At 37.1% G+C, this 14,726-nt stretch overlaps 1 protein-coding gene and 1 non-coding gene across 4 annotated transcripts in view; both read right to left on the reverse strand.

The window, feature by feature from the left end:
* Window positions 1–14,726, reverse strand: part of Ssh (Protein phosphatase Slingshot) — a 111,757-nt gene extending 97,031 nt beyond the window's left edge. Inside the window, exons 1-3 of one of the 3 annotated variants that reach the window (XM_077411244.1) lie at window positions 12,281–12,952; window positions 11,512–11,849; window positions 4,837–4,895 (exon numbers count right to left, since the gene is read on the reverse strand). In XM_077411244.1, coding sequence (XP_077267370.1) covers window positions 4,837–4,895; window positions 11,512–11,691 — 239 coding nt within the window. In that variant the 5' untranslated portion in view covers window positions 11,692–11,849; window positions 12,281–12,952. Of the gene's footprint in view, window positions 1–4,836; window positions 4,896–11,511; window positions 11,888–12,280; window positions 12,953–14,494 lie in introns of those variants that run through there. The other 2 variants (XM_077411246.1, XM_077411243.1) reach the window with 2 other exon arrangements.
* On the reverse strand, window positions 3,207–3,323 carry LOC143900692 (U5 spliceosomal RNA). Its single transcript, XR_013257855.1, has one exon. It is a non-coding gene; the product is annotated as a U5 spliceosomal RNA (small nuclear RNA).

Genomic DNA, 14,726 nt, shown 5'->3' on the forward strand with positions numbered 1-14,726 from the left:
GATCGAAGTTTTCCTCGTGGCGAAGGCGAGGAGGCGTGCAGAAAATTATGGAGATTCGCCGGACGTAGATAGAGCAACGTCCACCCCGTGACGGATACTAATGAGTTTGCGGTCGCGGGCTCTAAATCTATGGTAGGTCACACGGAACGTGAAAGCACATCGTAAACCGTGGTGTTGCGTTGTCGTCGAGACGTCGTGAAACAAACTGCATTCCGGGTGAAAATATATTTCGTTTGCTATCAAATTTATGACTATCCAAATGTATGAGAATCGAAAACGCGCGTGCATAATGTATGTTAATTTACTTGCTCTAGATTATAGAATCTATTGTTCCGTTCCTTCAAATATGGAACACTAAGTGGCGTATTACCAAAGTTAAATTATTTAAATTGATAAACCAAAGCTCTTCAATTATTCCCGAGAGAATATTAAGAGAATTATTAATCGTATACGATTCTATACGTAAGCATAAATCCGTTACTTTGTATAAAATTCTCGCGTGCATAAATTAAAAATAAAACATTACGACAATGCTTTTTATTCCCGTAAATAATTGTAAAATAAATGCGTAAATTTTGCATACAAGTTGAAATAATATTCGTTTTAGATCATGCGGATAGATAATTGCCTAAAGAGATATTAACAATGGCATTAATTCTTGATCAGATAGACCAAATATTTAAAAAAAAAACAATGTAAAAAGGAATGTTTAAAAGAAACATGCATCCACTCAGAGCATCGATCATTTTCTTATCGCTTACTAAATCTTAAAAACTGTACTAACCAAATGAATGGCGCTAGATCCACCCATGCGACTCAAGTCATCGTACTATTATACAGTTCTAAAATAAGCGTCGTCCGCGTGATTGGAGATCGCAATTAACGATAATTGCGCTATTGGCTATGTAGTACCTACTAAACGCTTCTGCTTCGTCTAAGACAAAGAGGGCTGAACTTAATTACAATTATAAATCTAGATCAGTACTACGATGTCAGTTTAATTACTTTGGAACTGTTTACATTCTGTAATTGACACGTTTGCACATGTTGTTTGCCGCGCGAAGATAACGAATTTAACGGAATATCTTGATGGATGCTTCTGATCGAAGCATATCCATTCTTCGTTAGAGAGAGAATCAAAAATATTTAGATTAAATAGATTAAATAGATAATTTATATCGTTGACATGCGAAAATATAAGAGCCGAACAAATGTTTTGCAGAACGTTCTTTTCCAACTTTCGATAGTTAATATCATACACATATTTCGCGATACATATATAGGAAAAATAATTTTATGTAACATTATGACGCCTTTTTTATATGGTATAAGCTCAAGGTATATAAAATATATCATGACATTACAAGATTTTGTTCTTTCAATGGATTATGTATAAATGTGCATTAATAAACGATAAAAGTCTGTACAACAAACAAACGGTCTGCAGACAACGGAATTTTAAAGTTTTCATTACGGATCCTCTTAATATACTTAATGGTTTCGTTGCATTGCGCTCAAGTCAACATTTCTCCCTGGCAGTACACGACTTCGCGTCAGCAGCTTGAACTTTAGCCAGACTAAAGGTCGTGTATCGGATACATGCCCCGCTGAAATGCCTTGCGAGCAATCTAACCAAAAATAGCGAGCGGCCAATAGCGTTCTGCCAGAAGCAAGAATTGAGGGTACCATATTACGATATTGATTGCCTATACAAATCGACTTTTCCATATAGAGATAGAATAAGCGGAAAGCACATATCAATTCGCGATATATCGCCATATAATCAATAGATACTTTATCTAAAACTGAAAGCAATCGTGAATTCGTCGGCAGCGCAAAATAGATTGTGCAAGATGTGTTAATAAAAAAATATTATTTTAATATAATAATAAAACGTACTGTACATCAAAGTTGACTGATGATCACAAATTTGTTGGTAAATATAGATTTTTTTCTTAATAAAAATAGTAAAGGAAATCATCGTCCCCATCACGGTTCTCTATATATTTCAACATTGATAAACCAAACTTCAAATGAAAATTTTATCAAAATGAGATTCACATTTAGAGAGTTAACGGAAAAATATAGCGTTTCTATTATCTATAATTTACTTCCGTGAGACTTGCCGCTTCTATTTTCGATCTATTGAAATTGAAGCTATTGAAAACTATTATTTTTATCGAAGAAACTTTCCCCTTAATTGCTCAAACAATCTACCGTTGTACAATTTCATCCATTTAGCCTGAGATGAGATTTGTAGGAATTACGTGCTTTCCGTCTGTTCTCTGTTATTCATTTATGTGAAAAATCGGATTCGCAACGATTCGAAGTCTCGTCCGTAGCAATATCCGCGATTAAAAACTCCGTGACGATCGTGACCCTCGTTAGAACTGGGGTATCTTAATATCCGCTTGCGACGGGAGGGTTTTTTTTCTTTCCTCTTTCCATCCACGAAGCAACGTCCGATTACGTCTCCCACGTAACTTTATACGATTCGCGCACGAAGCGAGATGTTACGCAAACGCGCCGTAGAAAGTCGGCGACGATTAAGAGCGAAGCCTTCTCCTCGCGGCGCGGCGGCCGCCCGGAGTAGGAGAGTGAATCCGGAGTTCTCTCCGTGGGGATTTCCCGCGCGCGTACAACGTTAATTCATTTACGCACAAGTGCGGCGCATATTGAAGACGCGTCTCGGATGCGGGAAATTCGCGCAGGAGGCATCGGCGCTTTCCTTTAATTGTGGAAAACAAGTTGGATCGGGCGAGTTAGAGAAAGAGAAAGAGGAAGCAAATAAGACGCGCGCTTCCAGCACCAGGAAACGCTGAAACTCATTTTTGTCGTTGATTAAATAACGCCTCGCCGCGCTCTCGTGTTATTTCCTGTTGAGCCAACGCGATTCCGGAAGCGCGATCAATCGTGAATTCGCGATACTTGGCGCGCGAATAAGTGCCTTTCGCCGGTAAGAGATCGCCGATCGTTGACGCCGTAAAAGTGATTCATAAAAAGTTCATTATACTTATCGTCCTCATCTTACGAGTTTGATTTAAAAAGTCTAGAATAAAGATTTTATATTTATGATACTATAAAGCATTAATATTAATATTTTAATATTAATATTTTATTATATATTAATCTTTACGGTGTTAAGATAGCTTGTAATAGAATTAACTATATACCTTCTTAGATAATTTAATTTTGAATTAATTTATGACCCAGTTTTCACTGGATACCAAAAAAATTATTATAGACTCATCGATTGTTCCCCTCCATGGAAATCTTTAGTAAAAGGCGAAAGATTTATTCGTATTGAAGGGAAACCAGAATATCGAACTGAAGTCATAACACTCCTTATATATATACACAAGAGACCGAATATTACTTACGAGAGACATTCTAACCTGGATAGACCTCTCTCGGCCACATTTACAACTAACACAGCATCATCCCTTACAGTCCTTACATGTGTATATGCATTAGGCTTTTAAAATAAGTTTTCGATCACAAAAGCATCAAATATTCTTGTTTAATAAAATTTAAAACAAAGAGAAAAACATGTTGCTGAAGTTTTTCTGTACATTTGTTTATTAATTTATTATTATTATTATTAATAATTATTAATAATTATTAATGATTATTTATTAATTATATATTATTTATTCCTTCATTAATATTTTTTTTAGTTTATATATTTTTACTATAACATGTATCAATACACAATTGCATTATTATCATACGACTGCATTAAATTTCAATATTGTATATAGAAAATTTTATTGTATGAGAAAATAATGTATCGTCAGTAATGTAGAAATAACGAACTCCCTCGCATGTGTTTAAACAAAACGTTTTAAAGATAACATCGCGGAGACATGCATAAAATAAACTAATTTCAGATTAGGTATCCATTCGCATATAGCGATAAAACCAGCGCCGATCGTTGCAGCATCTCGATACCTGTCTCCAAGAACATAAACACAGCGCGAGACCCGGCGCAGCCTGGCTAACGCAATGTAAAAGCGCTTGACGCATCTCGAATATCCAATGATAAAATTCCAACCTTCGTTCACGTGATATCGTCTTGGATTCGCGAGAAAGCTTATTATAAGAAAATAATCGACGAAAATTCGAAACATCCCGTGCGATTCTCGCAAAAGAAGAATTCCGTAAGAGGAATTTGATCAGATCGACGATCATGGAAGCCGACCAAATGCAGCCAATCTTACTGCCAATGGTCGATAAAGCGAGAACAAATTATTTTCTAAGTACAAATTGCTACTAGTCTACAGACCGCTATAGTCCAGCAAGCCACGTCGTTATCCTTATCGCGACTTATTAACCCGCATCCGTGTTGAATTCCGCTTGATTTTGCGCTTTTCGAGCAGCCGGAGCAACTATGCGCTGACAAACAAGAAAATCAGCCGAGAACATTCCGCGCGCGAGATGCAATGAGAGCCCGGAGACTCCACTGATCTCGACACGCTTAATGATACGACTTTACGATTCGATCTTATCGACATTGAAACTGGGTATGTACATACACGTATCCGTTTATACAGGGTGTCCCGAACTCGCCGGGAAGGTTTAAAAATGAGAGCCAGATTGCTGCAGAGACCACGACATTGTAAAAATAATGTATAATTTAAAATGTATTTATAAAATACATTTATATGTATCTTATTTATCATATTAATATTTTTATATTATTATTTTAATAAAGTGTACTTTGTGCGTTAACACAAATTCTTATGTTTCTTGCTTTATCGAATCCATATATCGTTCGGCAAAAAAGGTACACAATATTTTTGCATAAAAAACTAATAACCACTTGTGTAAACTTACCTCTTACAGCTTCTCGCAGTGTCAGTCTCGTCGTCAGCTGGTGCTCCTGCTCCCGAATCCTGAAAAATGACAATTCTTCTATACTATGAGCATATGTATGCTAGGAGATAAGCGCACGATAACGAACTAAATTTATACCTTGGAACTCTCACATTAAAGGTTTCTTTTTCAAAGATCGGAGTTCCAAGATCAAATCACAATATTCGCTGATCCTTCGAGTTTTACAATCCAAGAAATGACTAATTAACAAGGCGGAACTTTTTTTGCCTGCTTCCTCTTTTCACTTTCGGTCAATTTCTGCTACGAACAAAAACCGCCAAACAAACGGCATTAATAATTTGCGGTGAAAGCGCCAACAAAGGATCGTTACCGCGGGGAATTACGTCAATACCAGATCTACGACAGGGAAATACGGATAAGCCTTTATTCCTCCCCCTTGACGATAATATGAGGCATCGTGACAACCACGGTGAACGGAACGTTGGAAAATACAGTCGTGTACTTGAAGACAATGCTGTGTTTATGAGCTACCGAATAAAATTGCTGCCGCAAACGTTCAATTCGAAAGTTTATTATAGCCATTTGACGAATCTTTGTCGACAGTCCAAACAACTCTAATACCCTGGACGACTAAGATAAAAACAGAGACCATCCGCTTCCGGCAATTTAAACTTTGAATTACAATATGATAAAATTGTTATAAAACATTTATTCCACCTTGCATTTTCCAATTAATTTTCTTTAACTATAAAAAAATATTAAATTAAATAACGATATTCCATTTCCAGAATTTCGATATAATTAATAGAGTTTCTGATAAATCTTATCAATGATAAAATTCTTCATATATATTTCAAAAAAATTCTGATTAAGTGTAAAAAAATATTAATTCGAGAATATGGAGAATCAATTCCAATTCAATCAGATTCAATTTAAAAGTTCTAATGGAACTCTCAAAGCGCTTTCCATCAGAATTCTTAAGAAAATGCCAAAAAAGAAATTTTTTTCATTAAAACTTATATATAAATTTTCCATTCGAGAAGTAGAAAATTGCTTGGAATTCTTTAATTCCTCGTTTTATTGTTTCAAGTTCCAAGAATAATTTATTATTGAGTTTAAAGTGACTATACGCGCTATAAAATATTTCAAGTAAGTATAATATAATAATTTATAGTCATATAATTATAGTACGTCAAACTTATAACAACACCATACAAATAGGAACTCCTAAACGTTATAAGTATTCAAATTAATAATTAATAATATACACTTTGATAAATGTGCATGAAAGTGATAATCCTACTTATTGACACAAAGTTAGTGTATCAAAGTGGAATTTATAGTCCTGTTTCATATCGTTTCCCGTATATAATATAGCGAGACATTTCCACGCGTCGTTTAGCCGCACAATAGGCTTCCGCGCGCGTGTCACGGAGTGGTGGTTCTTTTATTAATAAAGTGCATCGTAAATATCAAGGATACGAGCGCGAATCCCCACGCTGGCGCACGATCACGCAGAAAACGAACCCTCAAAATCAATAGGCGACCGTGCAGCTCAAGGCTACCCCTCTCCTGATACGCTAAAAAAAATGCAACTGGCCCCTTCGTGGTAAGTGCACTTCGCTATATGCAAAGCGATATGGCGACCCCTTTCTAGGCTCTTGAAACTCAAAGATACTCAACAACAAAGTAAATCGTCCTCGAAAGCATTTTTGGCACGTGTAAATACGGGATCGAGCTAAAAATTGCACTTCAATCGTTTAGAATCGGCGTGCCAATAAGAAAAAAATTGTGTTGCGTTTAGTGAGTTGTTTTGGATATTAACCAAAAGAGTTTTAAAACTTTTGAAAATATTATAAACGTTAAAAGCCTCTTATTTAAAAACTCTATATCGTTCCTTTTAAAACATTTTATATTATTATTTCACTCTATTTTCCATTTCATGTACACACAGGCATAAGCAATATAAATAAAGTATAACATAAATTACATTTTAAAAAATTTCACTATATTCCAAAGCTTTCAAAAAAACAAAGACTTTAATCATTCGAGACTTTTAGAGGTTATACAGAGAGTTTCAAGTACTTAAAACTTTCAAATTTTTTTAGAATCTTTGGTTTCAAATATTCGAATTATTTTGAATCTTTACAAAAGAAAGATTTGAACGCCTATATATATCTATATTTGACGTGCAGAGTAAATAAAATAAAATGTATCAATATTGTTCTTCAATGATAGATATATTAAGAATATAGATTTTATAATAAGAAACTAAGAATATAAACGCATTGAGATTTGAATATTGAGATTTTTTAAAAATACCTATCAACCCCCCATATTTTAAAGCACTTCTCCGATGAGAGTATGCAAAAGACAACATCCTGCAATTATCCTTGAAGAAGATAGTTTACAACATACTACTGCGGTCGTTAAGAAAATTGATCGTGCGAGCGCATAAAACACACATTGCAACGTTCGCTATTAACAGCAGTGCGCAGTACAATTTTCCTATCCTGCCTTAGCGCTGCGGCTTAAAATAGAACCTTTCATTTGCTGAAAAGAAGATTGCGCCTGACCGAGCCGCGAGGAGAGAAAGAGGTACGGCGAGAGAAGGAAAGAGTAGCGAGCAGAGTCTCTGCAACTTTTTAATTGTGGCTTTCAAGGCGAACTGAATGCACTGCGCGACGCATATATGTAAAAAATAAATTCGCTACCGTCACTATATAATATAAAAGCCTTTTAATGACCGATTCTTTATTTTAAATTAGCAGAGAAATATCCATCAATCTATAATACGAACTACGATAAAAATAAGTTGTCAATATTATCCTAAATCAAAATAGCCAATACTTTCGCGGCAATTCTTAGATTTTGAAAATAAATAAACCATTTTTTGACGTTTTACGTGCCAGCATTAAAAAATGTTATCCAGATGTCTGAGAGCCTTGAGAAATACACATCCGCGTAAAATAATACGGAAAAAAAGGATTTCTGTGCAACAGCAAATCTATTTGTTAAATATAGGACAACTAACATTTTTTGCTGCGAGAGCTAATTAATTTTGCGATAATATCAAAACCTTTTGTTGTAATAGCAAAAAGTTTTGCTGAACTTTGCTGTTGTAAAAAAAAATTTTGTTATTATTGCAAAATTAATTAGCTCTCGCAGTAAAAAATATTAGTTGTCCCTATACATATATATATATATATATATATATATATATATAGTAGCCAAATCCTTTTCTTTTCCATGAATTTTAATTCAAGACGTAAGTAAGCATTGCATTATAACACATCTTTTCAACACATTACTAAACACACTTCCCACTCTCTCATCTTCACTTTTACTTCACAATAAACAAGGAGCACAGTCCCAGATACCCTCGACCTACTATGTATACAGGGTATCCTGAAAATAATGGTACTATATAATGTTCACTTTTAGTCTTTTCTTCGTGAAGAGAGTACATATATATATATACGTATTATGTCGACCAAAATCAACAATTCCAACAAACTCATAAATTTTTAATGCCAGTTACGTGCAACCAATTTTTAATCCTATTATGAAGATATAAAACGTGTGACACGCGAATCTTTATCACGGAAGCGTAATTAAGTGCGCGAAAACACGTGCCACGCGCACGAGAAAGATGTTTGGAATTCTATTTCGGGTTGTATAATTGCACGAGGAAGTGCGGACTGGCGAAATGCGGATACGAGATTCGATCGCGTACGACAACGTTGTTGGAATCGTCTCACATGAATTATCTTGCGTTTCTCCCGTCATTTGTACATATATTAGATACCGTGGACGATGCACGCCTATAAACAGAAATTCATCGACTATATATATACATGTGCGCGATTGATTTCTCACCACGTATTAATTGATTCCGCATTTTATGAATTTTATCGAAAAAGTCATAATAATCTATAATTGATTTAACGATAACAATTACCGTAGAATTTATGATAAAATAATTGCAATGGCGATCGCTAATATTATGTTGTCTGTCCAAATTATTATTCATTTGATAGTTGTATATTTGAAGAATAATCGATTCGATAATCTAATCAACGCGACAAAATAATTAACATTGACGAAGCTGTTTTCGCAGCTTTAATCAATCTTTTGCCGTTTTAAAATGTGACGCAACCTCGTGAATTTCTATTTACAAACATCTAACTCGAACACCGAATGCGCAATAAACCGAAAATTATTGAACACACGTATCACATTTTTTTGCAGCAATTATTTATGTCCTGCTGCTGTTTGAATAGTATAGTTATTAAATTGACATCGCAATATGTAGAAACACACGGAATTCAAGTTTTTTGTATAAGTTAATTGGTCGATGCGTTACGAAGAACTTTAATTAGGTACGCTCTGCATTGCACACACGTCATTTCAATCTCATTAAATCAATAATAAAAACCAGAATGAAAATAGAAGTTTAAAAGAATATAGAGTAGAAATCATTTTAACTACTTTCTACAGAGTGTTCCGAAATTCTTATTTATCGAGATGTATATATTTAACGCTTTATAAAGAAAATAGATACACGTATTTATATGGCAGAGATATATGCGGTACTATCATAAAATAAAAGTTTATTTAATAAAAATACATTAATTCGCGTTTTATATATTCCAGAAGTCAAAGAAGATTTCAAACGCGTGATTTGAATCATCACAATGTCGACTTTTCTTATCGAAATTTACGTATGCATCAGCATGTGCATAAATCTTGATAATCCTATCTGCGGCTTTTTTAGCGTCGCACGCTCATCAGCGCGTCTCCTTTTCAGCCTGATAAAGTTGACGCGTAGCTGAGCTAGAAAAATTCACTCCGGTGTCCATACGTATGGTTATGCCAATTGACCGAAATAACTCAGTGACATTGCCACCCACACCGTATTAAGAAAATATAGCTCAAAACGTAACTGAATAATGCATAAAGTAAACGCGTTATAAAGCGTTTTTAGGCGTTTTTAATTTTCACTCTTTAATAAAGTTCATATCGAGGTATTTGAAAATACGTAACGACGATAAAAGAACAAAGATATATATACTCTCTTCAACGTGAAATAGAAAGTATTTTCAGGTTCTGTAACGCAATTTCGAACAATGTAAGTGCGAAGTATGCATAGATTAGTGTTATACAATGACTTCGTGTCAATCCATCTTAATGCTTAATTACACCGCGCTGCTCAATTAACGAGACAAAAACAGCAAGTACAGCTCGTATATGCGATAAACAATGCGTAACAATCACGCATGAGAATTTGTGCAAGGCGGTAAAGACATATAATTAAGTAAATTAAGTATAATACCATTTCACATGTATCGTTTAACTGTAAATATTGATTTTTAAAAATGTTTCAAAAATTTTTTATCAATTTTCTAAACGCTCACGAAATAAGTTCCAACAAAAGTTCTAATGTAAATGCTTTCATAAATTACTTACGAAACTGTATTATAGTTACGCGAACAAATTTGTATACTTTAGAAAAGATAATATTATTTTATTATTATTTCCTGTTTTAATCTTAATATATCAGCGATTATTTTAAAAGCCCTGTTAACCTTCTTTTACAATATACATACAAAAACTTTGATATATAAACGCAATTACGTTTATAGAATACATAAATGGAAATGAGGTATACTACGTTAACTGAATTAATTATTGCAAATTTGTCACCGAGAATAGGTCAATAGCTTCCATTCGATTGAATTAAAATATATACGAGGACTGCGCGCAGAACATCCCGATCAATATACAATGCAAAACGTTAGAAACCAATTTTGAATCCAATTTTTGTGTTTTACCTCGTATCGTAATTAATACCTGATAACTTTGTGCCTTAGCGTGCTCATATATACAAAAATAAAAATGCGCGTATCCATAATGTCGTACGCCATTAATGTGACTTTCCCTACTCGATTATACACAGATTTGCGTGTCGTTGTATGCCGTTATCGTAAATCTTGATTATCCTCGAAGAAAAGCATGTGATTAATTCGGCTAACGGCCGTTGTTCACCTCAATTATCTCTACAAAAGTTGTACTTATCTCTACGATCCGCTTTTTTTTCTAATCAAAATCTAATTTGCCTCGTCACGAATTTGAGCGTGACAAATTCTCATTTTAACAAAATTTGCCTCATATTTTACTAAAATAAAAAAATTAGTTAAAATTGAATGTAATTGTTTCTATATAAAAGCAAAAGTAAAAGTAAGCAATACAATTCCGAAACACAAATATTATGAAATTCGTATTTCAATTATTTCAAGCAATTCTAAAGGCAAGGAAAAAATTATCTGTTTACGTTATTTTAACAATAATAAAGTACATTACATCGCGTAATTTAGGATTTCATTCAAGGATAAATTCTTTGATAAATATAGAAGAAACTTTTTTTCTTAGTAAAAATAATCGATGAGTTTTCCAAGTTATCAGCTTTTCGCAAGAGTAAATATAGATAATATCAAGAACAAAGCACATCTGTGTGTAAATATAGATATATATAAGACACCGAAGACACATATGGACAAAGCAGCACTTTATTTCTCATTTACTCTCAAGTGAACTTCGACTGAATTAATTTAACGTGAATTTTCATTTAAGAATTAAGAAATTTTGTAAAGAGAGATTCCTAATCGCTCTTACTTTTGCTGTAACTTTGTCTCGCAATCGCGTGACGCGTTCGCCACACGCGACTCTTGGTCCACGACGACGAGGTCGCCGATCGTCGCCCCGGAAAATGCTGGACCAGGGCGAGGGTGGCTGGGGTGGCGACGGCGGCGGCAGGCCGTAGCGCAGAGGAGCTTTTCGCTTCAGCACAATCATGTCTCGTGTCAAAATCGACAAAAGTTCCCTCACATGTGGTAACGTACTTTCACGGGGCAGAAACTTTTCTCCCAGATAAAATTCGTCAGACAGACCGCGATAACGAATCGGACACGCGTATCGCGATCGATTAATCCTCGGATACGAGCGACTTCGCACTGATAATCGAAAGTTTAATTAAGTATATAATCAAGTATATATATTGCATAAAAATATTATTAAAATAGATATTAATCATTTTTCAATTTGCAATTATTACCGTCCTGATATTATTTTTCAACATATTCGCGCGAGGTGTGGATGTTCGCAATGTTAATAGCCGAGAGTCATATCAAATTTTGACACTAGAGAATAACGCCTGTCAATAATGCTCGAAAATCTCGAAATAATGAAAAAAAAAAAAAACAATCAAACAAAGGGCAAAAGAGCAGCGTTACAGGCAAATGAAATAAATTCAATCCCTTTAATTCTCTTTCACAACGAATTCTATTAAATTCAACTTCTTTAATTATTTCTCTTGACCAATCGTATTAATTGCACGTCGGCATTCGGCTGAATGCCCGAATATACTTTATGTATATCGCCTGACCTAAACCAGCCACCGCGAGTGGTTCGCGCTTCTTTCAGTCTTGTAGCGAGAACACGAGAAGACAGGGCACACGGAATATTTATTAGCCACGCGAGCTGCCGTCGTACCGAGTGACGGCGAACCGACTGAATCCGTCGACATCGCGCCGAGGAGGGCTGCGAGAAAAAGAGAGAGAAAGAGAACGCGTCCCCATCTCGCTCGCCGACGCTTCGGGTCGAGTCGGGTCAGCGGCACCTCCGCGACGCGATCGTCACCCCCTTGGAGCGCGGGACACGAACGAAAGGTCGCGCCTATACGAAGGTAGCCGTATCCGAAGGGCGAAATGCGAGATGATGTCAAGAGCGTGAGGGGAGAGCATTTGTGGAAAAAAAAAAAACGAATGAAAACTCGAGCGCCCCAGAGTCAGGCGAATCTTCGTATTCAATTATCTCGAGTGTCTATTGACGTTCGCAGCAGCTGAATCTTTGCCAAATAAGTTTATTACCGAATCCGGTCACTCGCTTTGTTCTACGCTGGTGCGCGAAGACTACGTATGCCGTACACGAAGTTATTTTAACCCGAGAATGGACGCCTGTAATTTTTACATCCCACTATCGGAAAAATAAAGCTCGTGTTACAGTAATTTTAATGTGCTTCTTTCATTTTTTTTTAAATATTTTTGTTCCTCCTTATACTTTTTTCAGAAAATGAGTAAATACACAGTTATATACACATATTGTCCACGAATACTAATAAATTATAGAACAATCAAAAATATGCAATACGTAATTAATAACGATGATTTTTAATTGGGGTGTAAAAATCACTCCAGGTGACAATATATGCAATAAAAAAAATCAGAGACGTCTGTTCCCGGATTAATCTTCAACATATACTTTTATTTTATATTTTACCTATAAATATTACTTTGAAAAAAAAATGTATTAAAAATGCAAAACTAATATTTAAAATTTTTTAGATTCGGTTCTAGTTGTAAACTTCGTTGAGAAATGAAGTATAATTTCTTCTTAATTACATCCAATGTTGAAAAGTGAAAAACTATTCGTTGAAAAGTACAATCGAACGTGTATAGTCAAACGCGAAGCTGTCGGAAAGGCCATCAACGTTTCGCGCACATGGAGTAAATTATTGCGGCATATCAGATGATCGATACCTAACTATACCGTCATTAATTCCGTTACATTTTATTCATACATCTTTACATCTTTAATTTTATTCGCGATATTTTTTATTGCAATTGGAATATTAAATCTTTGCAATTGTACGATATACGTCAACGACCGATAACTCCGATAACGACGCAGCCACTCGATAGATCATCAGCCGCAATGACTTTGACGAAAAAAACAGTTTCGCATTTGTCCGTCATTATTGCGCGATTTCACTGTTTCGGGAAAGGGAATCGCCAAATTATCTCAATCGTATATCGTCTACCGTTATCGGTGCTACGCGGAAGGGCTTGATCGCTCGTCGGCCACTCGTGCGCGCAAAAGAAAAGAAAAAGAACGACTCGCGCGTGTCCTTCCACTTTCATCCGGTCGCAGAACTCGTCTCGTCTCGATATCGAGAAAGTGCCCCGCACTATATGCGAACTGCGAACGTCGACAAATACTCCGGATCGTCGACGATCGAAACGCGGAGCCGCCTTCGACCGCGCGAGAGAACCCTTCTATCGACGAACGATCGCGCGAACGGAAAGCGAAAGCGCGCGAAGCGGGGAGGGAAAGAAAAAAAGCCGCGCAACGACACGATCTCCTCGCGGCCGGGACGCGGATTCGCGTCCGCGAGCGATCGCGGTCGCGGCGCGGCGCGGCGCGGCGGAGCGCCGTGGAATTCCGAATGAGCGGGTGACCTACGTTTGTTTACCGTACCGCGAGTCCCTTTGTTTCGGCGCGACCGCGGGGGAACCCTCGGAATTCTCTCTCTCTCTCTCCCCCTCGATTCCCTTTTTCGCGCGCGCGGCTGTCGGTGCAGCGCCAAATAAGGCAGCCGGCCGAGCCGAGCGGAGCCGAGCGGAGCGCGGAGCTGAGGCCAGGCGAAGCCGCGTCGCTCCGGAGTCCGGAGTCGCTCGCGATATAACTATACGATCGGCGTCCGGCGTCCGGCGATACTCGGCCCACGATAATCGACGTCCGACGGCGCGCGCCGCGCCGGCGGCGGCGGCCGCGCGGGGACACGTACGCGAGCGCGCGCGACGAGGAGGAGGAAACTCACCGAACTCTGCGGGGAACTGGACACGCTCGGGGAACGCTGCACCGTGACCAACGCCATGGTGATGCGGCACCGTCGTCGCCGTCGCCCCGTCCCGGCCTCGCGACGCGACGCGGCAGAAACGCTCGCTCGACACTGTACTCGCGCCGTCAGGAGCGCGAAAAACCCGTCATTTTTCGCGCATCTTTGACGGTATCGCGCACGCGGCGGCCATGTTCGATACGGTCGACGTCGA

The sequence above is a fragment of the Temnothorax americanus genome, unplaced genomic scaffold (genome assembly GCF_048541705.1).
Source record: "Temnothorax americanus isolate GAGA-0224 unplaced genomic scaffold, ASM4854170v1 Scaffold3, whole genome shotgun sequence".
Lineage (NCBI taxonomy): Eukaryota > Metazoa > Arthropoda > Insecta > Hymenoptera > Formicidae > Temnothorax > Temnothorax americanus.